Source organism: Typopeltis vanoorti, chromosome 7 (assembly GCF_054136105.1).
Source record: "Typopeltis vanoorti isolate ZY-2024b chromosome 7, IOZ_Tvanoo_1.0, whole genome shotgun sequence".
NCBI lineage: Eukaryota > Metazoa > Arthropoda > Arachnida > Uropygi > Thelyphonidae > Typopeltis > Typopeltis vanoorti.
The window spans coordinates 12,851,134-12,877,668 of NC_143555.1; the positions used below are offsets into that span (position 1 = coordinate 12,851,134).

The window sequence follows — 26,535 nt, forward strand, 5'->3', positions numbered from 1 at the left end:
TGTCACTTCATCTTTTGGAATATCAAATTGTCAATTCACTTCTCCAGCTGACAACATTTGCCCAAAGGTTAAGTAAACCAGCCAGGGCTTGAAAAAATCACATCATAATAAAAAATAATAATAATAAATAAAAGAATCAAAGAATAGGTGAAATGTGTTACTAATAGAATGGTGTTGCATTTATTTGTATGTATATACAAACAATTTAGCACTCTCATTAATTTGGAACTTGATTCTTTTCATAGTTCATATACTTTCTCTAAAACTAGCAATACTTGTTCTACTTTATATCATTATTCTACCACTGCTACTACTTTATTCAGATTTTATGCCATGTTAGTATTTCAAAATACTAAAATGTTTTCTTGAATATTTTTTCATTCTATTGCATACAAACCTGATTTCTATGTTTTTAAAATGATTTTCCAGTTCATCTCACTTAGTCAATATGCAAAAGAATATATGCAAATGTACAATAACTTGTTGGCTGCTACAAAGCACACACATTGCAATTTTTTGTATATCTGATGAACTTATCACAAGATTATCACAGTTAAATGAACAAAAACTGATATCATCAATTCCTGATTCATGATTTAGATTTTTTCAAGCCCTGTACAATATACACTTCTCACAATTTTCTTGATTCCTGAGAAAGCACAGTGCCGTGGAATTTTTCCTCAGTATTGTCACCTTCATGAGAAGAACAAGGCTTGCCAGTATAATGGAGAATATTAATGAGACTTCCAGTCTATGCAGCACTCAAATGAAACTGCAGTGAATATCAAATATCATGCCAAGACAAATGCATACCACCAAATGATGAAAATCAGTTTCCTGCACAGCCTGGTCCAGGAATAACAGCAATAATGGTGCATGATCAGTGAAACAACCTAGAACAAGCAGCATCCTTCATATCTGCATGGAATGCAGATTGAAGATATTCAAGTGCTCCAAGGGATAAGGGATGCAGATCTGCTGCATGTTAAAGTTCATACCTGCAAATGGGTAGCCAAAACCTGGATAGCCTGGATAACCTCCACGACCATAGCCATATGCAGTAAAGCCTGCTAAAAAAAAATACATCACAAAATTAGACAAATACCATCACTGATCACTTTACATTATAATATTCAGTTTTAATGTACAAGTTAAAGGTTTTATGTTTTGTGAAAAATAAAAAAATGAATTCACAACAGACAGTTAAACAATTAACAATAAAGAGAAAGAATGCAAAGGTGAGTGACTAAGATTGTTTCAGGAGAGAAATATTCAGCATGAAGGGCAATCAGTTGATGGATAGGAGATGTACTGCATAGGGTAATGGGTGGTGAGAGAATGAAAGATCATTCCTTAGAAATTGTATAATGTCACATGAGTATGACAACAGCAAGCTGACCGATGAAAAGTGTGAAAATACAAAAGTGAATGTTGGTTGTAAGTGATGCAAGGATGCACATGTATGAGTAACTGCATGAATGAAATGGAGAAAAATAAAGAGAATGACCCAATGATAATGAGGAAGAGAGAGAAGAGAAAGCACATTATGAAAGAGTGTGTGAGAATAAGAAGAGTCTTGTAAGGAGACTCCATGATAAGAGGAGTGCTCGACGAGGAGAATGCAGCAAAACTGTTTCCCTGAGACAAAGATTAAGAATGTTAGCAATATTGTTAGATGCAGTGATGGAGAGAAAAGATTACTGTTTTGGTAGGTACAAATGATATAGCGAGTGATAAGTATGGTATGTGAAAAATATAAAAGTTGCTGGCACACACAAACAAGAAGAGGTTGAAAGCAAAGATTGCAAATTTGCTCCATATATGATATATGGCAAGCTGAAAAAAGAGCCATGATTGAGAAAAGTGCTGGCAAAAGGGGATATGCAGTTTGTGTAAGAGGGAAATGTGCAGTTTGTGAATGTGTGGAATGAGTTTGATGGACTTCTATAAGGTGGATGATTTGCATTGGAATGAATTTGGAGTTGGTGTCTCGAGAAAGTGTTCCTCAGTGAGAGTAAGGAAGTGCAGTCAGGGAAACTTTAGTTTTTTTTTGAGGGGGAAGGGAAGGAGAGACCGAGGTGTGTGTGTGTGTGTGTGTGTGTGTGTGTGTGTGTGTGTGTGTGTGTGTGTGCAAACAGCCTTGAGATCAAAGGATGGAATGATGATCAAATGATGCTGAATGCTGAGGAGCACAGAGGGAACAAGAGGAGGAGAAGAAGGAGGCAGTTTGCTAATGACAGCAGAAGGATTGAAGCCACAGAAGGCAGTGCTATAGAGACCAACAGGATGAAATATAGTTGATGGATGCTGCTACAGGCCATGGAATTCAAAGGAGAATGAATGGCAAATGGCATCAGCAAATTAGCAAAATGAGTGCAGGACAAGTATTATGGGGAAATTCAACTATAGAGATATAGAGTGGAAAGAGGAACAGCCATAGGGAGGAAGGGAAATAGAATTTATACAGATGATAAGAGATAATTAGTTGATACATTATGTCGTGGAGGCAACTAGAGTTGCAAGAGTGCAAGATGTGATAGCATCAGAGAACTATGTTAGTAGTGTGTGTGTGTGTGGGGGGGGGAGATGTTCAAGGGATCAAGAAGTGAAAAAAGTAGTATCTGAGTGTATAACCAATCAGGAGAATAAATCATTTAGGAATTAGTGGGAGGAGGAGCAGCATCATTAAACAGAAATTGAAGAAAGTAGATAAGGACCAGCAGAGAATGTGATGTCTCACCCACATTGGCTAATAACACTTGTCTTGGTGGAGTGGATATTCTGACTAAATCCAAACCTCCCAAGAATAACATTCCAAGTAAAGAAATATCAACATTTAAAAAGTTATACAGGAACAACAATTAAAAAGTTATACAGGAACAACAACAATAACAAAAATTATTACCAAAACTGATAAAGGCAATGCTACCATTAATATGGACTAAATGGATAATAACAGAAAAATGAATCATCTCCTTAAGGACTCCTCTGTTTATTAGATTATGGACTGCCCACCAAATCTCCTCTCAAAAGAAAATCTCAAAAAAAAAGTATATAAGCTATTTTAAAAAAGTTACATCTTAGTCCAAAGAGATTACCAAATATCATATAAACTTAAACTTTTTCAGGTCAAACAACCCAGGAAACACAGATTATCTAAAATTCATAAACCTAATAACTCCCTCTGTCCAATAGCTGACAGCCTCACCTACAAACTAGTCATATATTTAACCAGATCACTTTCTCCCCCTCAGAGGCAACTATCCATTTATAAAAAAATTCATTGCACTTTAAAACTTGAATAAAATATTTATTAGGAATGGAGGAAAGAGTACTGTAAAAGGAGTTAGAGATGATAAAGGTGACATGAAAATGGAAGGAAAAAAAGATATCCTTGAAGTATGGAGTAATTACTTTGAAAAACTGCTAAATGAAACAAGCAGTGATGACAGTACAGTGGTAAAAAACACTGACCAGGCATGCAGTCAGGAATACATATCCATACCTGAAGTAGAAAAAGCCATCAAAGGCTTAAAATGTGGAAAGGCAGCAGGAGTAGATGATATTCGACCATAAATGCTGAAGTATGGTGGTATAAAAGTCTTACAGTGGCTGCACTGCATAGTTCAGAAAGCCTGGACAGAGGAACGAATTCCCGATGATTGGAGTAGAGCTCTCATAGTACCCATATATAAAAAGGGAAATAAAACTGAATGTGAGAATTACAGAGGTATTTCTCTACTAAGTGTTCCTGGCAAGATCTATGCAAGTATCCTTGAGAAACGGTTGAGAAGAATTGTGGAAGAAAAGATGGGTGAAGAACAAGCTGGATTCAGGCCAAATAGAGGCTGTCAGGATCAGATCTTCACTTTACGACAAATAGTCGAGGAAGCATGGGAATATAACAAAGATCTGTATTTAAGTTTTGTCGATCTGGAAAAGGCATATGACAAGGTGCCAAGAGAGAAGCTATTCAATATGCTACAGTTATATGGTGTCAATGGGGCATTATATCAAGCAATACTTAGTCTTTATTTGAGTTGTAAGTCAGCAGTTAGAACTGAAGGAAGTACAGGAAGATGGTTTAATGTTAAATCTGGTGTGAGACAAGGATGTACAATATCCCCTCTGTTATTCATTATCTATATGGATCACATTATGAAGGAAAGTAGTATAAAACATGATATCAAAATTGGAGATGTTAATGTCAGCTTTTTGCTTTATGCGGATGATGTTATACTTCTAAATAAATCTGCTACAAGTCCACAAGATTCTCTGACTAAATTGAATAACTGTTGTAACAGATATGGTATAAAGGTCAGCAATAAAAAGACAAAGACAAAGACAACAAAAATAGGCAGATTCATTGAAAATGTCAACTGTGTTATGAATGGAGAAAATGTGGAACAAATAAAACATTTCAGCTACTTAGGCATGATTTTTAGTCAAGATGGTAAATTCAATATAGAAATAGACAACAGAATCAGCAAAGCTGGTATGGTGGGAAGTCAATTGAATAAATTCATATGGAATACGAGAGAAATTAGTCAGAACACTAAATTAGCTGTATGCAAGACAGTGTTCAAACCAGTTTTAACTTATGGATCTGAGAGCTGGGTCAGAAGTAAAACACTTGACCAAAGAGTAGAGACCGCAGATATGAGAGTCCTGAGAAAGATCAGAGGCGTGTAACAGATGGCATCAATGGCAATATTCATATTAAAAACGAGGATGTTAGGAAAGAACTTGACATTGTCAGCATCCAGGAATGCATTAGCAGAGCTAATCTCAGGTGGTATGGTCACTTAAACAGAATGGATGAGGAGAGATTAGCAAAACAAATGTTCTCTGCCAGGTTGGCAGCAAAACGACCCAGAGGAGGACGAAGATATAGGTGGATTGATACGGTACAAAGTGCCTTAGACGATAGAAATATAAGATCTGATAACGTTGGAGTCTTGACAAATAACAGACTGATTTGGAGGAAAATTGTAGATAGGAAGTTAGTAATGATTATTATTATTGTTATTATTATTATTCAGGCCTCCATGGAGTCAAAAGACTCATCGTGGGAGGTCCTTCCTAAGAACATAAAGTCTGTCAAGACTCGTCGAGGGGAGGTGCCTCCTAAAAAACACAAAGTCTATCATACCAATCCTTAAACTCATTGACCGTTCTCCCCCTCACCACTCTATCAGACAATGCATTCCACGGCTCAACCACCCTCCATGCAAAGAAACCACTCCTCACCCTCTTGCTTACAGTTTCCTTTCATAACATCCAGGGATGGCCTCTTGTCATCACTCCTTCCCGCTGTTCAACCAAGTGAATGACCTCCCCAATGTCAACCCTGTAACCACCTCTCAACAGTTTAAAAGTCTCAATCATATCACCTCTCCTTCTTCTATCCACCAAACTCTGCAGTCCACATTCCCTCAGTCGATCCTCATAACTAACATTGTGCAGTCCTGAAACCATCATTGTTATCTGCCTTTGTACCCTTTTCCACAGTTAATTTATCCCCTTCAAATCCTGGGAACCAAATCTGAGAACAATAGTCTAAGTGTGGTCTGATCAGAGACTTATATAACGGAATGATAACCCTCTTATCTCTGCAGGTCAGTGTCCTTCTCATAATTGCAACAATCCTCTGTGTTACGTTCACCACCTTTGCAATATGTCCCCTAAACTTCAGGTTTCTATCAATCATGAACCCCAGATCTCTTGTCTGACCAACTTCCTCCAGTATAACTCCTCCCATAGAGTATGCAGCATCCCATCGATGGTTCCCAAACCTCAAGACCTTATATTTTGCTGCATTAAACTGATACCCCCATTCATTTGCCCATCTATCTAGCTTATTCAAATCCTCTTGCAGGGCTACCACATCTGCACTATTATTAATAATCCTTCCCAGTTTTGCATCTTCCGCAAACAACTGAATATCCCCTTGCAATCCACTGGCAATGTCATTGATATAAAGGTTAAACAATATAGGTCCTAGTACTGAGCCCTGTGGGACCCCGCTTGTAACCTTCTGTCTCCTTGAAACTGCTCCACCATACACAACTCTCTGATACCTATCAGACAGCCAATCCTGAATCCAATTGACCAATCTGACATCCACACCCATGTGTTGCAACATAAATATCAGCTTATCATGTGGCATCTTGTCAAATGCCTTTGCTAAGTCTAAGAAAATTGCAGTATATCTTCTAATGTTCCTTTCCCTCATCTAATGTTCTTGTAACTTTATTATAAAAGGCTAGCATATTGCTAAAACAAGAGCACCCTTTCACAAATCCATGTTGACTCTCACAGATAACATTATCCTCATCTGCCCAGTGCTGTATACGGTCCCTCACTACTTTCTCCAATATCTTAACTACTGATGACACACAGACTGGTCTATAATTAGACACTTCCAGTCTGTTACCACCCTTAGAGTAGAGCAATTGTGAGTGCACAGGATGTCAAAATTTTACAGGATGATTTGGATAGTTTGGAGAACTGGGCTAGGAAAAATGGATGTCAGTTTAATGTGGCAAAGTGTAAGGTTATGCACTTTGGGGTGAAAAGAATAGCAGCAGTATATCGCATTGGTGGAACCGTACTCCAGGAGATTGATGAGGCCAGGGATTTGGGAGTGCTGGTGGATAGGGAGTTGAAGTTTAGGGGGCACATTGCAAAAGTGACTAAAACAGCTCACCAAATCATTTGGCTTATGAAAAATACTTTAACATGCAGAGACAAACAAGTTGTTGTTCCTCTGTATCGAGCCTTGATAAAACCCCATCTGGACTTCTGTGCCCAGTTATGGGCACCAGAGTTTCTTCGTGATGGGAAGAAGTGGAGAGGATCCAGAGACGAGTGACCAAGATGATAGCAGGTCTGTGGAATGAACCTTATGAGAATAGGTTGAAGATTTGTGGGTTGCAGAAATTGGACGATAGGCGAAGGAGGGGTGATATGATTGAGACATTCAAATTACTGAAGGGTTTTTATAAGATTGATCCAGAAGATATTTTTGAAAATATGACTGGTGGTGGGAGGACTAGGGGCCATGCATGGAAGCTGGGCAAGAGCGTTGTTGACAAGGGTGTTGGAGCTAGGTTTTTTGCTTGGAGAGTGGTGAATGAGTGGAATAAGCTTCCAGAGTCTGTTGTGGGTGCTATGACCGTGAATGAGTTCAAGGCAAGATATGATAGATACTGTGTGAATGTTGAATAGTTGTTCCAGACATGATGTTAGGGCCTCCCTCGATGAGTCTGTCGACTCCTTGGAGTTTCCCGGAACAATAATAATAATAATAGTTCCATCAATGTGGTAAATAGCTGGTAATCTTTTTTTAACCCCCCCCCCCCCCCAATGCACAACTTTTGCCACATTTAATCGACATTCATTCTTCTCTGCCCAAATTGCCAGACTATCCAAATAATTCTGTAAAATTTCAACATCATCATCATTTACTTCTGCTCTACCCACGTTGGCATTGTCAGCTAACAACCTCTTCCTCCTATTAATGAGGCTCTGCAACTTACACTCTCACAATCTGTCCTCATACTCCACATTTCAAAGACAACTAACTACCTTTGTGAATCTTCTCTGATCCCTTTCCAACATATCCTCGTCACCATGAAAACCTGGGAACCAAATCTGTGCAATAATCAACAAGGTTTGATCAAAGCCTTATACAATGGGATCATAACCTCTCTATATCTGCATGTCAGAGTCCTCCACATCATTGCCATTATCTGTGATGTCTTTACAATTTGTGCAATGTGGCCCCTGAATTTCAGGTCCTGTCCACCACCACTCCTAGATCTTTAATTTTCTCTGCTTCCATTAAAGTTTCCCCACCAATTGTATACTTTGCATCCCATCACTGCTTACCAAATCTCAAAATCTTACACTTTGCAGCATTGAGCTGACAGTTCCACTTACATGACCATGCAATCTATTCAAGTCCTCTTGTAAAGCAATAACATCTGCTTGACTCTGCAGTGCTCTCCCCAGTTTTGCATCATCTGCAAACAGCTGCATATCACTAGTTAAACCCAACCCAATATCATTAACATACAAACTGAACAACAATGGCCCCAAAACTGACCCCTGTGGCACACTGCTAGTGACCTTTCTCCTTTGGGATACCACACCCCCATATCCAACTTTTTGATACCTATCCAACAGTCACTGATCCACCCAGAAGTCTGTTATCCAATCCAATCTGTTTCAATTTATTTAAGAGCCTGTTGTGTGGCAGTCTATCAAAAGCCTTTGCAAAATCTAAATACACCACTGTATATGCATCTCCCCTGTCCAAGGTAAGGTATTTCTCACCTTGTTATAGTACATAAGTTAGTGAAACATGATCTACCCTTAACAAACTCATGTTGATAACCACAGATAATACTGCTGTTATCAACCCAATTCTGTATCCTACTTCTCACCAATATCTCCAGGACCTTCACCACAAATCCATATACAGAGACTGGATTTTACCCTCCTTCCACCCCCTTGGAACCTGTGCTGTTGTAAGATTCTTATTAAACAGGCATGCCAATGCCACTGCAAATTCCCTGGAACATTCCCTTAAAATGTAAAATGTGCGGTGATATGTCATCAAATCCTATGCCTTATTCACATCAACTTTATTTATTTCTACAAATACCTCCTGTTACTCACAATTAAGCTATCTTCTACTGTGTCCTCTAGATTTAGGTTAATTATGATTCAACCCTGATCAGAATGAAACAGCCTTATAAATTGATCACTGAATACCCCAACAATGTCTTCTGCAGCAGTTACCATTCTACCACTTTCATCCCTTAACTTCATCTTACCGTGATCATTCTTCCTTCTACTTGCCACATATCTAAAAAAAACTCTCTAGAGTTTTTCTTTGTCTGATTTGCCAATTTCTGCTCATACTCTAGTTTTGTTTTCCTTATGAACTGAGTCACTCACCTGGCTTGTTCTTTATACTCTTAATGTGACTGATTATTACCATTATTCATCTTGTACTTCCTCCACAGTACTTTCTTTTTCCAGATGTCATGCTTAAGCTCCACATTCATCCATTTTACACCTACCTTATTCAGACTTTTGGCCTTCAGAATACATTGCACATTGATACTGTCATGTATTTCTTTGTCAGTTCTTATGCAGCATTTATTTCCTTACAGCTAAACTCCTCATTCCATGTTATAGCTCCAAGCTGTTTCCTATGCTTGTCATAATCACCAACCTTATTAGTATTATTATTCAGGCCTCCATGGAGTTAAAACACTCATCACAGGAAGTCCTTTCTAAGAAACACAAGTCTATCAAGACACATTGAGGGAGGTCCCTCCTAGGTAACACAAAGTCTATCATACCACTCCTTAAACGCACTGACCGTTCTCATTCTCACCACTCCATCAGGCAATGCATTCCATAGTTCAACCATCCTCCATGCAAAGAAATCACTCCTCGCCCTCTTTTTCACAGTTTTCTTTCGTAACTTCCAGTGATGGCCCCTTGTCACGACTCTTTCCTGCTGTTCAACCAAGCTAAAAAACTCTCTAGTGTCAACCCTGTAACCACCTCTCAACAGTTTAAAAGTCTCAATCATATCACCTCTCCTTCTTCTATTCATCAAACTCTGCAGTCCACACTCCTTCAGTCGATCCTCATAACCAACATTGTACAATCCTGGCGCAATCTTTTTATCCGCCTTTGTACCCTTTCCACAGTTAATTTATCCCCATCAAATCCTGGGGATCAGATCTGAGAACAATAGTCTAAGTGTGGTCTAATCAGAGTCTTATACAACGGAATGATAACCATTTTATCTCTGCAGGTCAGTGTCCTTCTCATTATTGCAGCAATCCTCGGTGTTATCTTCACTACCTTTGCAATATGTCCCCAAAATTTCAGGTTTCTATCAATCATCAACCCCAGATCTCTTGTCTACCTTACTTCCTCTAGTTCAACTCCTCCAATAGAGTATGCACCGTCCCATCGATGTGTCCCAAACCTCAAGACCTTATATTTTGCTGCATTAAACTGACACCCCCATTCATTTGCCCATCTATCTAGCTAATTCAAATCCTCTTGCAGGGCTACCACATCTGCACTATTACTAATAAGCCTTCCCAGCTTCGCATCATCTGCAAACAACTGAATTGATATAAAGGTTAAACAATATAGGTCCCAGTACTGAGCCCTGTGGAAACCTACTTATAACCTTCTGCCTCTTTGATATTGCTCCACCATACACAACTCTCTGATACCTATCGGCCAGCCAATCCTGAATCCAGCTGACCAATCTGACATCCAGACTTGCAACTTGAATATCAGCTTATCATGTGGCACCCTGTCAAATGCCTTTGCTAAGTCTAGGAAAATGGTAGTATATACCTTTCCCTCATCTAATGCTTTTGTAACTTTATCATAAAAGGCTAGCATATTGCTAAAACAAGAGCATGCCTTCACAAATCCATGTTGACTCTCACAGATAATATTATGCTCACCTGCCCAATGCTGTATATGGTCCCTCACTACTTTCTCCAGGATCTTACTAACTACTGATGACACACAAACTGGCCTATAATTAGACACTTCCAGCCTGCTACCATCCTTACAATGGCACTATCTTACCTTCCTTCCATGGGCACCTTTCCTGCAGCCAGACTTTCATTGAAAAGCCAGATCAAAGGCACTGTCAGTTCCTTAGCACATTCTCTCAAAACTCGTGGTGAAATACCATCCAGTCCCACAGCTTTACTGACATTGAGAGTACTCAGTATGTGGAACACACTCTCCTCCTGAACCTCTAAACCTCGAACCTGCCCTATTCCTCATCAGTATTCAAATTGACTCCTCCAGGATAAAGTGTTCATTGAACAATTACACTATGTCCTCTGCATCAGTCACTCTGTTCCCATCATCCCACAATGTCATTCTTCCACAGTCATTTCTCCTCCTACTGGCCACATAGCTAAAAAATTCCCTAGGATTTTCCTTGGATCTAAGGGTCAATCTTTTCTCTTGTTCCAGTTTCGCCTTCCTTACCATACTAATCACTATCCTGGCCTGTGTTTTATATTGTTCATGCATCTTCTCTTCACCTGTCTCCTTATATCTCTTCCATAGCCTCTTTTTCGCATGCAGTTCCTGTTTAATATTATTTATCATCCACTTTACTCCAAATTGTGTCCTCTTCTTCACTTGTGGAATACAGCTTACCATTGCTACTAACAAATATTCCTTCACAATTTCCCAAGCACTAATGATATCCCAGCATTCCAATTCCTCCCTCCATGAAACGTCCTCAAGTTGATGTCTAAGACTATTATAATCACCTGCCTTATAATTCCACATACGTTCTCGTCTCTTTGATACTCCTGCATGTCTATTCATTTTCCAAGTCAAAACCATATGGTCACTCTCTCCAACTGGTGGGAGAGATGTCATCTCAGTTATTATCAACTCTTCTGATGCTATAACCAAATCCAAAACTCTTGTTCCTACTATTACATGTTGCCTAAGACATTTGTCCCTCAAGAATTCTAGAAATTCCATTCCATTATTGCTACATGCATCTTCCTCTCTCCAATTTACACTGTTGTAGTTAAAATCTCCCATAACAATTGTTTTCTTCTTGCACTTGCAATGCTCAACTGTCTCAGCATCTCCTGGTCCATAATTCCACATATATCCTTTTCTCACAAAAGTCTGCATATGACTAGCCACAACACAGCTGATTATTTCATGATCACTTTCAACAACTGGAGGAAAGTGTGAAACCGCTCTAACAATTACATTCTCAGATGAAATTATGAGATCTAAAACCCTTGATCCTCACTTGCCCTTCTTTACTTGTTGCTTGAGATCTCGAGAAATTCATTTTTCTTATTCCCAAATGCTATCTCTTCATTCCAATCTATACTACCATATTTAAAATCACCCATAATAATTACCCTTCCTTTGTTCACTAATTCAAGCTGTGTGTACATTTCTTCATCATCACCTTCCGCATTCCCAGGCCTATAGCAACATCCAACTAAATATGTCTTCCTCTCAACCTCTACGTTACACCATACTGCCTCATAACCTCATAATATTCTATAACCCAGACTGATATGCTGTTTATGCAGCAGTCTACCATGCTGTATTGTTCACAAAAGTCTTAGCAAAATCCAAACGTATCATGTTGCATCCATTTCCCTTGTCTAGTTCGACTAGCTCACATTCTATAACATTGTTATAGAATGTGAGCAAGTTGCTAAAATCTTATGAAGAACTTTACAGGGAAAAAGAAATTCAGAGACTCTCAGCATTGTGAATTGGACATGTCAGAGAGTTACAAAAGAAGAGGTTAAGGCAGTTTTGAAAACCAATGAAGCAGAAAAGAGCTCCTGGAGAAGATGGGGTCCAAGTACAATTGTTGAAATTTGGCAGAAAAACAGTGGGTGATTATCTAGACTCTTCACATTTTGTTAAAAACAGAAAAAAAGTCCCAGAAGCCTGGAACAATGCAAAATATAAAAATTAATTAATTAAATAAAAGAAATTAAAAAATAAAAGAAGTTTCAAAAAGAAAATATCAAAAATTGCAAGCCAGTTATTTTATTACCAGTATTACACAAAACATAAAAAAAGTAATAAATAACAGAATAATGCAACAGCATGAGCATATGAAATCAGATGATCAGTTAGGGATTACAAGTAATTATATTACCACTGAGAGAAACTTAATTAGAAGAATAAAGGAGTTAAAATTAACAGAAAGATTCTGATTCATCTGCATTGTGCTGATAATATAGTTTTCTTGGCAATAGATGCAGAATAGATCTAGGAATAAAATAAAAGGAATTAGCTCCAGCGTCTAGTGAAACTGGGTTGAAGATAAATTTAAACAAAACAAAAGTAATAAAGAATGACAATTTAACACCAAAAAAGAATTATACTGGAAAATGGAGTCATATTTATCTGCGACAACCATAAAATTCAGAGATGGACAAACAGAGGAAATAAAAAGAAGGATATAACTAGGCTCAATGCACAAGATTAAAGATATTGTCATAGGTGATATTCTCATTAGTTTCCATTTGAAGAGGAAAGCTTTTGACCAGTGTGCCTTTCCTGTAATTGCATATGATAGTGAAACCTGGAATTGAACTCAAGATATGGTTCTCAAACTGAATGTTATCCACAGAAGAATGGAAAAGAATATGCTCTGTGTGAAGATTAGTGACAGGATACTCTCAAATTTGGTAAGATCAAGAACAGGCATACAGCACATCTGCTGTGTACATTATGCATTCAAAATAGAGATGGGCTGGACACATTGGAAGATATAACAACACACAATACCCTAAATGATTAACATACTGAAAATGTATGGATGGTAGTATGCAAAGGGCAGGACCAAGGAAGAGATGACAAGCTGAAACTGTTAGGATTGTTGGAATATGATGGATGGTTGCTAACAAAACAGAAAGTAGAAAATTGGGGAAGACCTCTGTCCAGAAGAGAAAAAAATCTCATTGTAGAAGGTCATCACTATAAATTACAATGCTCATCAAACTGAATTTAAACTCATTTACTCCTAAAACACTCATCACCCTCAGCAATGCAATGAATTCCATTCACCTATCACTCTAAGAAAAGCACACCATCACATACAAAGCTTGTTAAGCCATGCCTTAAACTCATTCAACGTGTCTGCATTCACAACACACTCAGGCAATGTATTCCACTCACCAACCACCTCCATGCAAAGAACCTGTTCCTCACTCCTTTGCTCACATCCTCATACATGGATAGCCTCTTGTTCTAGAGGGAGAGCCCCTCTCCCATTCTATGAAATATTTTCCCATTTTAATCTGGTAATAACTCCTGACCAACTTACATGTCTCAATCATATCTCCACTCCTATTCAAAAAGGCTTTGCAAATGATATTCCTTCAATCTGTCTCCATACTCAGCATTCCAAAGACCAGTTACCACATTTGTGAATTTTCTCTGGACTGTTTCTAATATATCCTCATCACTGTGATAACCAGGTGATGAAATCTGCACAAATCCATATGAGGTCCAATCAAGCCTTATATAATGGAACAATAACCTCTTTATTTCTGCATGCCAGTCCTCCATGTCATTGTCATTATCTGTTGTGACAACATCAAAACTTGTGCAATGTGGCCCCTGAACTTCAGGGACTTTGACTGTTACAACTCCCAGATCTCCTATCTCCTCTACCTCCTTCAAAGTTCCCCCATAAGTGTATACGTTGCATCTCATCATTGCTTACCATATTTAAGAACCGTATACTTTGCAACACTGAATTGATAATTCCACTTGTCGGCCTATTCATACAATCTATTCAAGTTCTCCTATAAGGCCACAACATCTGCATAATTCTGTACTGTTCTCCCCAATTTTACATCATCTGTAAACAGAAACAGTTGCATATCACCAATTAAACCCATTCGAATATGATTAATATACAAGCTGAACTAAAGTGCTCCAATACAGACTTGTGCAGCATACCATTAGTGAATTTCCTCTTTTGGGATACTATACTCCCACATACAACTTTCTGATACCTATCAGAATGGCAGTCACCGATCTAACTCATTAGTCTCTTATTCAATCCAATCTGTTTCAAGGAACAAGGTGACATTAGTCACCTTGTTCCTTGTTATAATAGGAAGTTGGTAAAGCATGACTTCCTTCAACAAACCCATACTGACAACCATAGAGTATACTGCTGTTATCAATTCATTTCTGTATTCTAGTTCTCACTAATCTCTACAATACATTAACCACAACTCCAGATATATACAGACTGGCCTATAATTTGTAACCGCAGCCTTATCATCACCTTTATGCAGTGGAACACTCCCTTGGGACTTGTGCTATTTAAGACTGTTATTAAACAGGCATGCCAATGCTACTGCCAACTCCCTGAAACATTCTCTTAAGACAAGTGGTGATATGTCATCAAATCCTACTGCCTTATTGACATCAAGCTTCTTTTAATTCCTCATATAACTTCTGCTCTCTTACAATTAAGCCATCCTCTCCTATTTCCTCTACACTTCAACTTGTCATCATTTCACTCTGATGAGGATGAAGCACCCTTATAAATTGTTCACTGAATACCTCACCAATGTCTTCTGCAATAGTTAGTATTTCACCATCTTCATCCATGAGCATCATCTTGCCTTAATCATTCTTCCTGGACTTGCCACATCATCTGAAAAACTCTAGGGTTTGTCTTAGCCTGATTTGCTAATTTCTGTTCATACAGCACTTTTGTTGTTACCAACTGAGTCACCTTCCTCACTTGTTCTTTATAGCATGCACTTGACTGTTACCATTTTTCATCTTGTGTTGACTCCATGATATCTTCTTTCAGATTTAAAGATTAATTCCTTCATTCATCCATTTGACACCTATTTCATTTAGCCTTTTGACTTTTAGAATATATTTGCACACTGATGCTGTTAAATATCCCTTGGTCAGTTCCCACAGAGCATTTATGTCCCTCCCACTTAACTTCTCATTCCATACTATAACTCCAGGTTGTCTAGGAGCTTCTCATAATCATCCTTTGTTGTTCTATATATTATTATTATACCTCCAAGGAGTCCGAAGACTCATCGCGGGAGGACACCTACAACTGTCTCAACCACTACATATATATCCTTTCCTCATAGAAATCTTCATGTGGCTGGCTACTTTGCAGGTGATCACCTCATGGTCACTCTCACCCACTAGGGAAGAGGGGATGTTATTAATGCATCATGTTTTCTGTATTAATAACATGCTGAAATTAATACTGCATAAAATAATAATAATATTTCATGCAGTACTAATGCATGAAATGCATTAATACTGCATGAAATTCTATTATGTAAACTACAATAATTGAGAATGGACATGACGCTGATGGCATAGATAAGAGGATGGCTGGCAAACATCAGAGTAGCACATGATGGAGTAGAATCCAGCATAATGCAAGTGACTATTGGAATGTTGTAGTACTCCGTACTGGGTTTGCTGCTAGTGAACATTAATAATACAAGAAAGTAATTTGAGGGAACATTCGTAAATCAGGGCTCACTTTAGTGAGTACAGGCATGGCAAACCCAAGGTACCTGATGCTGGACCATGCCTTACTTCATGTAATATACATCTGCCATATTATCTGTAGACTGGTCCCTCCCCTTCTTTCTTCTCTTCTTGCTCCTTACCCCAATGCTATTAGAGCATTCGAGGGCTAAGGGTCAATCTTTCCTATCTTGCTATGTCATTTTGCCTATTGCAGCTACTGAAGGGAGCAAGCTAGCCCCAATAGGTCCCAAGCCCGGATAAATGGCGAGGGTTGACGTCAGGAAGGGCATCTGGTCATAAAACTTCACTGCCAGCTCTAGCTATGATCAAATGAGTTGAAAAGAAAGAGGTACAAGGGCTAGGGCATACCCCTTAAGCGACGCGCAGCCACATTGCCCTACAGCTGCGAGAAGTGGATGAGTGCTACTGCATCAAAGGCAGGTGCGGTTAAAGAAGCGAGCACAGCAAGTGAAGAGAATGTTGCGAGTGGGAACATTGATTGTTGGAAGCATGACAGGAAGGGGAAGAGAGGTGGCAGACATGATGAGGAAGAGGAAGTTGGACATTTTATGCATGCAGGAGACAAGGTGGAAGGAGGAAAAGGCGAAGGAACTAGGAGACGGGTATAAATTATTCTACTCTGGAGCAAATAAAGAGGGAAGAAATGGTGTTGGAATTGTGTTGTGTGGCAGAATGAAGGGTGAAGTACTGGAAGTGGGTAGGAGGAACAGCAGGATCATGCGAATGAAACTGGGTCTTGGAGAAGAGCAACTTGTCATCTTATGTGTATACGCCCCACAAGTTGGCTGTACGGCAGAAGAGAAAGATGAATTCTGGAACATGCTAGATGAAGAAAGGAGGGAACTGGAAGAAAATGAGATGGTGATTGTCGGAGGAGACTTGAATGGACACATAGGGACACAGAATAGAGACTGTGAAAGGGTGCATGGTGGCCATGGAGTGGGAATGATGAACCAGGAAGGAGAGAGGATTCTGGACTTTGTAGTAGCGTTTGATCTGGCAATTGTGAACTCCTTTTTCTGTAAGAGGGAAGAGCATTGGATAACATTTAGAAGTGGCAACAACAGTTCACAGATTGACTACATATTGACTAAAAGAAAACATCTTAAGGCAATAACAAATTGTAAGGTAATCCCAACAAATCAAGTGGTGCAGCAACACCAGCTGCTGTGCACAGACTTTAAAATAAAGTCAAAGATAAGAACCTTTGGAAGCCATGGGAGGAAGACAATTAAGTGGTTTTGCTTAAAAGAAGAGAGTGTGAGGAACCGTTTTAGGGACAAGGTGTTGGAGAGGATTTCGGATGGACTAAAAAGTGTACAAGATTGGTGGAGACATAATTCAAAAGCAATTCTAAGCTGTGCAATTGAGGTGCTTGGTGAAACATCCGGAAAGATTAGAAAGCAGAAGGAAGGTTGGTGGTGGAATAGTAATGTACAAGAAGCAGTGACGGCTAAGAGGAAGGCAAAGCAGAAGTGGGACGAGTCAAGAGTGGAAGAGGACAGAGAGGAGTACAAAGAGAAAAAGTGAGAAGCCGAGAGTTGTTGCACAGGCAAAGGCCATGGCATATAAGAACTTTATGATAAATTAGAAACAAAGGAAGGACAGAGAAAGATTTATCGATTGGCAAAATGTAGAAATAAGCCATCAAAGGACATCGTACATGTGAGGCAGATCAAAGACTCTGGAGGAAGGGTATTAAGGAGGGTTGTGGATATAAGAAACAGATGGAGAATATACTTTGCAGGCTTTTGAATGAAGAAAATGCAAGGACTCACAGAGAAGATGGGTAGCCTTATGAGGGGATGGTGCAGAACATTAGTAGAGTGGAAGTGAAGAAGGCCATAAAGAGGATGAAGAATGGAAAATTGGTGGGCTCCGACAGGATCCCATTGGGAGCATAGAAGGACTGGGGGAAGAGGGAATTGACCTGTTGTGAGACCTGTTAATAAAAGTTTGTCAACGGTTAAATATACCCGAGGAATGGAGCGAAAGTACTCATGTCCCAATCTACAAGGGTAAAGGGGATGTACAAATCTGCAAGAATTACAGAGGAATAAAGTTGATGTCCCACACAATAAAAATCCTAGAGAGGGTTCCTGATGGAAGACTGAGGAAGGAGGTGGAGATTGCAAAGGAGCAATTTGGCTTAATGCCTGGTCGATCGACGAGAGATGCTATCTTTGGGTTACGACAGGTGGTGGAAAAGTTTCGAGAGAAGCATGGGGAGCTACATCTGGTATTTATTGATCTGGAGAAAGCGTATGATAGAATGCCAAGGTAAGAAGTCTGGAGGTATCTGAGGGAGAAGAAGGTACCGGAGAAATATGTCAGGCTGGTGCAGGAGATGTACAGAATTAAGTCCGTTAGCATTAAGTCCGTTCCTGTTTAATATTGTGATGGAGGAGGTGAGAGAAGATGTGCCTTGTACTATGTTGTATGCAGATGACATCGTGCTGTGTGCAGAATCAAGAGAAGAAGTGGCAGCTAAACTGGAAAGTTGGAGGAAAGTACTGGAAGAGAGAGAGAGAGAGGTATGAGACTGAGCAGAAGTAAGAGAGAGTATATGTGTTGCAAAGTGGTGGCAGCCAAGAGACAGATCTGGAGCTGGAAGGAAATGTCATCAGGAAGGTCAGTGACTTTAGATATTTAGATTCAACAATGAAAGAGGATGGTGAGGCTGAGAAGGAAGTGAGATGCAGGATACAAACAGGATGGAGGAACTGGAGAGAGATGGCTGGAGTGCTATGTGATAAGAGGGTGCTGATCAATCTAAAAGGCAAAATCTACCGGACAGTAGTGAGACCAGCTATGACGTATGCTATGGAAATGCTATGTGGCCCTGAGGAAAAATAACATCAACAGGATGGAGGTAGCAGAGATGAGAATGCTTAGGTGAATGTGTGGTGTGACCAGAAAGGATCATCTGAGAAATGACTATGTAAAGGGAACGGTGAACGTTACGAACTTAGGAGCAAAGATACAGGAGGCAAGGTTGAGATGGTTTGGTCATGTGATGAGGAGGAAGGAAGATTATGTGGGAAGTAGGGTCATGCAGATGGATGTACAGGGGAGGAGGAAGTGCCAGCAGCCAAAGAAGAGATGGAGGGAGATGGTGGAGGAGGACTTGAGGATGAAGAACTTGGATGTGGCTACAGCCCAAGACAGGAGGTTGTGGAGGAGACTCACTACAAACAGCGACCCTACTTAAGTGGGAAAAGCTGCAGAAGAAGAAGATTCGTAAATCAGGATGATGTAGAAATCCTTCAGGGTGATTTAAAAGATTGACAGTGTGGAAAAATGCTAATGGTTATCAGTTTAAAGTTTAATATGAAAGGTTGTATACTTTTGGTAAAAATATTACATCCTGTGTTATTATCTAGTTCCATTAATGGCAAAACAGTTCATAAAATTACTTGGATGTTGAAGAACACATTAACAAGTAGAAATAGGGAAGTTATTATCTATATTTATAAGGTATTATTATTATCTTGGCTACTATGTACAGGTCTGGTCACCTGGGTGTCTTGGAAGAGGAGATGGTGAAGATTATTCAGACATAAGGGATAAAGATGGGAGGGGGGACTAGTCTGGGGAATCCTACCTCCTTTCAGGATAGACTGTGTGTGTGTGTGTGCGCACGTGCATGCATGCAAATTTTGGTCAACAGGTGGAAAAGAGGGGACATGTTAGAAATGTATTACTAAAGGCAATTTGTATGACTGCTGCAAAAAATTCAATGCATAACAAACAGAGAAAGAACAAGGATTACCCTTAGGTTGTGCAAAAGTGTGGTTAGATGTGCTTCTTCATGCCTAGTTTTTTGTTTGTTTCCTTAGTTCCAAGTTCTCTTTGTTTCAGTTTGAACTTTGGTCAACATAAGTGTCTGGGAAGGGATGAAACATGGAGACCATTGTGATAAAAAAAAGTGCACAGATCTAGATGCTTTTGGGCAACGGGCAAGAAGTGTAGTAATGTTAATGATTGGAATTAGAATTACAGACAAATCAACTAAGGATATGAGGCTAGCATATCATATCTGTTCATTTAATTGTGTGTGTCCTCTCAGCCAATTTTCCAGGAGGGAAAACCCTGCCATCTTCATATGAGACTGGCTAACTCATCTTCAACTGAAAAGTTCTTATAAAAAAAAAAAAGGAAAAAAGGCATTTTTGTTGATAGAAGGGATTTGAACTGAGGTCTTTCTAACTAAAGGAGATTACTGATTCTGAATGAGCTACAGAGGTTTTGGGAAAGGAATAGAAACAGCAGAAAAAGGTGTACATGTGTACACATGCCATATGAAATATAGAATGTTGGCTTCTAGTAGCAAGGCTTATACGTTGGTCATATATAACTCGTAATTAGTTTACGGAATTAACAACACATATAAAGTATATTAATTAAAGATTAGTTTAATAAATAACTTTTATTTCAGCAACGTCATGTTGCCATCTTCAGAAACATAAAGATATGGTATGTGCACACAGGCACTAACAAAAGCAAATGAGGAAGAAAGCAAGAAACTAATATTGTTCCTAAAGTCCTAATGGTGCCCTCTGGTGGGCTAATTTGGTTGACTTGGCAGTTGGGCTGAAGTTCTCAAAATGTAAGTCTCCCAAATTTGGGGTAGTTTCATGCACCCAATTTGTTGAGGTTAGGAACGTTTTTTAGAGCTGCTGAAGATTCCTTGAATAATCTCTCGTATTTAAACTGTATTTAAAAGATGCCCACCATAGAATTCGTTGGAAGAAAACAAAAATAATACACCACAGCAAGTTTAAATACGAGAGATTATTCAAGGAATCTTCAGCAGCTCTAAAAACGTTCCTAACCTCAACAAATTTGGGTGCATGAAACTACCCCAAATTTGGGAGACTTACATTTTGAGAACTTCAGCCCAACTGCCAAGTCAACCAAATTAGCCCACCAGAGGGCACCATTAGGACTTTAGGAACAATATTAGTTTCTTGCTTTCTTCCTCATTTGCTTTTGTTAGTGCCTGCGTGCACATACCATATCTTTATGTTCCTGAAGATGGCAACGTGACGTTGCCGAAATATAGAAGTTATTTATTAAACTAATCTTTAATTAATATACTTTATACGCACTGTTAATTCCGTAAACTAATTACCAGTTAAGAATGTTGGCTATAAGCATACATTAATTGTTGTGGATAAATTGTTGTGGAAGGAAGGCAAGATTGTGCCACTTCATAAAGGAGGTGATAGAACTCAAGCATCAAACTATAAGCCTATCTGTGTGTCAGGTGTTGTGGTTAAGTTGTTGGAGAAACTTGTGAGAACTAGGATCCAGAATTGGGTTGACAACAATAGTATTATCTTTGATGGACAGCATGGATTTGCTAAAGGGAGGTCATGTTTTAGTAATTAATCTACTTACTTATTACAATAAGTGACTGCTTCCTTGGACAGAGGAGAAGGATACACAGTAATATACTTAAATTTTGCAAAGACTTTTGATAGATTACAGCATGATAGGTTGACAGTCAAACTAGAGCAGATGGGAATTGGATATTAGATCAGTGCATTGGATTGGACACTGGCTATTTGATGGGTATCAACAACTTGTGTATGGGGAGCAATATCTAGGAAATGGAAAGTCACTAGTGGTGTGCCTCAGGGGTCTATTTTAGGGCAATTACTGTTTAACTTGTATATTAATGATATTGGTGAAGATTTGGATGGAGATATTCAGTTGTTTGCAGATGATGCAAAGTTGGGACGAATCATGAAGAGTAGAGAAGATGTTGTGGCCTTACAAGAAGACTTGAATAAATTGAGTGATTGGGCATAGGAATGGGGATTTGACTTCAATGTTGCAAAATGTAAGGTTTTAAAATTTGGAAAACAAAGATGGGATACAGAATTTATGCTTGGTGAGGATATATTGCAGAGATGGAGATCTGGGGGGGGGGGTGATAGTGGATAAGGATCTGAAATTTAGGGGACACATAATGAAGACAACACAAAGGCTTCTGGGAATGATGCAGAGGACACTGACTTGTAGAAGCAGGGAGATTCTTGTTCCATTGTATAAGGCTTTGATTAGGCCACACATGGACTATTGTCCCCAGATTTGGTCACCTGGTTTTCAGAAGGACGAAGATATGTTGGAAAGGTGTCCGGAGGCGACTGACTAAGGTAGTTTCTAACCTCTGGAATGTCAAGTATGAGGAAAGATTGAGAAGATGTAATTTGCAGAGTCTGATGGACAGGAGGAAGAGGGGAGAGATATGACAGAGACCTACACGTTAGTAAGGGATTGTTATAGGATCAATTCTGGAGAGGTTCTATAGAAAGTAATTTGAGATCAGGGGAGAGCCAGAAGTCATCCCTGGAAACTGTATAAAGAGGGTGTGAGTAGGGAAGTGAGAAGAAGGTTTTTTCATGCAGAGTTGTGAATGATTGGAATGTCTTGCCTGAGAGTGTGGTATCTGCAGAGAATTTGAGCATGTTTAAAGCACGGTATGATGAGCTGTGTGTATGATAAAAAGATCTCCCAGAGAAGGCTTTGACTCCATGGGGTCTTGGGTAATAATAATAATAATAACAAAGTTTGGTAAGTATTTGGAAAAGACGCATATGAGAGAGATAATAATTGTTAATAAAAACCTATAAGAAATAGATACAAGTGGAGGATTCGTTCATAAAAGTTGAGGAGTTAAGATTTTTCTCTTGGCAAGAAGAATGTACTGCCTGAAAGAATAATACATGGAGGGACCAAAAATGAACTTCCTAGAATATGGATGTGTGAGAAAGAAAGCATCCAAGCAAGCATGAAAATAATAATTATTATAAAAACAATTTCTTTAACATACTCTATAAATTAATTAGTATAATAATTATATCATATTGATTTAGTATAATCAATATAAATAATAATTATAATATATTAATTATTAATATAAACAAGGCCCAAATGTAGTAATGATGTATTTTCATAATAATTCAATCGCTGTGTACCAAATCCCAAATGCTAGTGATTAAAAACCCAAGAAACGTGATCCTGCAGCATTATCCTACAGTCATACATATCATTGCAATATCAATTCCAGCAATTCCCATTATGCTGAAACTGCACCTGTATTAAATACCAAACACACTGAATAACTTAATGAGAACTCAGCATTAATCCAGTCAACCTGTTCCAAGTAAAAGATATGATACCAATCAACAATAAGAAAATTATCAACCATGGCATCTGTCAAGTAATACTACGATACAGTATAACAGTCTATGTAAACTGTCACCTGTTAAAATATTATTATTGCACGGATACTTCCATGGCATCCAAAGACTTATTCTCTCCAAGTGAAAAATGTAGCTCTCGCTAACCACACTTTTACTCAATTTCCATGGATGATCCCTTGTTCTATGTCTATAGCCAGGTACTGAAATATTTCCTCTACATCAACCCTATTAAACTCTTTTGCAACTTAAATGTTTTTATCATATCTCCTCTTTTGTGCCTATCAATCAACTTTTGCATTTCACAAACTCTCATTCTGTCATCATAGGGATATTCCACAAACCACTCACTATCTTGGTCACTTGCCTCTGGATCCTCATCGCCAAGAAACCCAAGTAATCAGACCAGAGCACAATATTCCAGATGTGGAAATATTGTATCAAGACTTTATAAAGAGGAATGATAACTTCCTTGGCTTTTTATTAAAAGAAACACACGTATAAACCACAGTGAAAATTATTTAATTGTAAATATTTCATCCTAAGTTTCTTAGGACATCATCAGTACAGAATTTAAACAAAAATTAGGAATAACATACAGTTAGGGCGCATGACTACCAAAATAGAATCTCATGAAAACGTGCATAACGTGCTAAAGTAGTACAACAACAACAAAAAAAAAAAAAAAAAAAAAAAAAAAACGTTAATTATTTAACACAGTTTTGTATGATAATTTCCCATACTTTAGGAATAGTAAGAACGTCGTTGCGGTTTAGGTTTGGTCTGTGTAGTAGGGCTTCAGAACTTTCTTTGTATAAACGTTCATGTTTAAATAAAGATCTATGTAAAAGTTTAGCCTTTTCCCAATGGATCCTATGGTTTGGATTTTCAATTCCGTGTTGAGAGAGGCCAGATTTCTGCGGTTTAAGAAGACGAATGTGGTCTTGATGTTCCGAGATGCGTTTCTGAACAGACCTACCTGTCTGTCCAAAGTAAGATAATTTGCATGAGCATGGAATCTCATAAACACCAGGTAACATCAAGGGTGAGAGTTTGTCCTTAGGAGAAGGTAACAAGTTGTAAATTTGGTTGATAGGTTTGTAAGTAGTGGCAAAATTGTATTTCTTCATAATTTTAGAAAGACGTTCTGAGATGCCTTTACATATTTACAATTAAATAATTTTCACTGTGGTTTATACGTGTGTTTCTTTTAATGATGATCGCCCCACAGGTTTCGTTATTTAAAAAAAAAAAAAACTTCCTTGGCTATTCTTCAATAGCCAAGTAATCCTATAAGCTACCTTATCCCCCTTAGCAATATGCTCTCGAAATTTCAACTCTATCTATCAACAAATACAAATCCCTAGCCTCCTCCATCAATTTGGTACACAGCTGGTAATATTTTTCATTCCAAAATGCATAACTTTACACTTTTCCATTTTAAACTGCCATCCATAATCATATGCTTATCCTGTTAGCCTATTTAAATCTTCCAATTTTTCAATTAATGCTGGTGCACCTCAGTGCTTAGTGCTGTCACCTTCCACATATACATTCATCATCTCTTTCTCTCTCTCTGTCTGTGTGTGTGTGTGTGTTTCTGACATTCAACCCTATTCATAGCTTTGCCGATGATAGTACTCTGAGAAAATAGCCTTCAGACTCCATGGTGGTATCCAAGTAATAATAATAATATTTCAAGGTGAATTTTAATGCTACCAAAACGCAATCCTGTCCATTTCCAGGAAGGAAAACCATGTTGCTCTCTCTCCCCGAATCCTAACTTTTGACAATATTCCTCTTGCTAACCAGGATCAGTTTTCTCTTATTGGGGTTAACTCTTACATCTAATCTATTTTGACATAAGGTGTCTATAGCCTCTTCAGCCTCCATAAAGCTTGGCATACTTCTTCATTCCAAATAGCACTTTACTCTTGCTCAACTTCTGACATTGTATAAACTTGAATCTGCCCAACCTTAGAATACTGTTCCCACATTTGAGGTTGTGCACCTGATACCTCCCTTAGAATACTTGACTGTATTTAGAAATGAGCACTTCATTTATTGGTGACCCCTCCCCTTCACTGACTGCCTCTAGTCACTTTCCCCTAGACTTTATTTCTGCAGAGAGTCTATATCTTTATATGTATTTCCATGGACTGATCCATTGAACTGGCTGCTATCATCCCACTGCTTTCCTCTACTTATATACAAACATGAGCAGCTGCCAGTTAACACCCATATACATTTTAAGTCCAAACCAATTTCTCATCCTCTGCTTTCACTTCCTACACCTCTGCTCATTGGAATAGTCTTCCCTGTACTGTTTTCTGCAATGATTACAACCTTCAGGTCTTCAAAAATGCTACAACAAATTCTTTTCTTCCTTCTAACCACTTGCTCACACATAGCACTGTTGTGTTATAGGTTTTGGAACCTCTCATGTGTGGAACTGTTAAAAATATGTAAATAAATAAATAAATTCCTACAATCTCACCACATCATGTAGATTCTATTTCACATAATTAAACAACTGAATATTCCCATCAAATAATTTCCTATAGTATTTATGTATAAATTAAATCGAAGTGGTCCAAGCACAGAACATTGCATTACACTGCTAATTACCTGCTTTCTCCCAGATTCTGCTCCTTCATGCACAACTCTATTAGCCATGCTCATATCCATTTCACCAGTTTCATGTTCATCCCCATTTGTTTCAATCTGCATAACAGAGTTTCATGTGGTATCCTAGTTAGACCCTTTATCTTACTCAGCCATCACTCTATTGTAAAAAAAATTAGTAAATTACAAAATCATGACATGCCCTTCATAAAAGCCATGCTTCTCCCCCACAGAGTATCATATTCTTACCCATCCATTTCTGAATTATGTTTCTAACCAACTTTTCTAGTACTTTTACTACCATCACCCTTAAAATGCTGATTTGTCTATAATTTGCTACCATCATCTTGGAGCTTCCTTTATGAAATTGAATAATTTTGCAAACATATGTTTAGGCTTAGAATCAGCAGCAGATTTAAAAAACTACCCTAATCTAAATTAATATGGTTGTATTAAACTTTGGGAAACTAACTAATTCTTAGGCCTCCCTCCCAATAGCTAAGGCTAGCCACCAGCATCCATAGACAGCAGCTCTCATAGGATTTTAGGCTCAAAATAATCTACTTTCTTC

At 38.5% G+C, this 26,535-nt stretch overlaps 1 protein-coding gene across 9 annotated transcripts in view; it reads right to left on the reverse strand.

Annotated features, from left to right (window-relative positions):
* The window catches only part of LOC150104491 (RNA-binding protein Musashi homolog Rbp6-like), a 768,426-nt gene that overhangs the window by 193,570 nt on the left and 548,321 nt on the right, over positions 1-26,535 (reverse strand). For 5 of the 9 annotated variants that reach the window (XM_090395177.1, XM_090395180.1, XM_090395175.1 and 2 more), the window contains exon 11: positions 999-1,070. In XM_090395177.1, coding sequence (XP_090251303.1) covers positions 999-1,070 — 72 coding nt within the window. The remainder of the gene's footprint in view (positions 1-998; positions 1,071-26,535) is intronic. The other 4 variants (XM_090395182.1, XM_090395176.1, XM_090395179.1 and 1 more) reach the window with 1 other exon arrangement.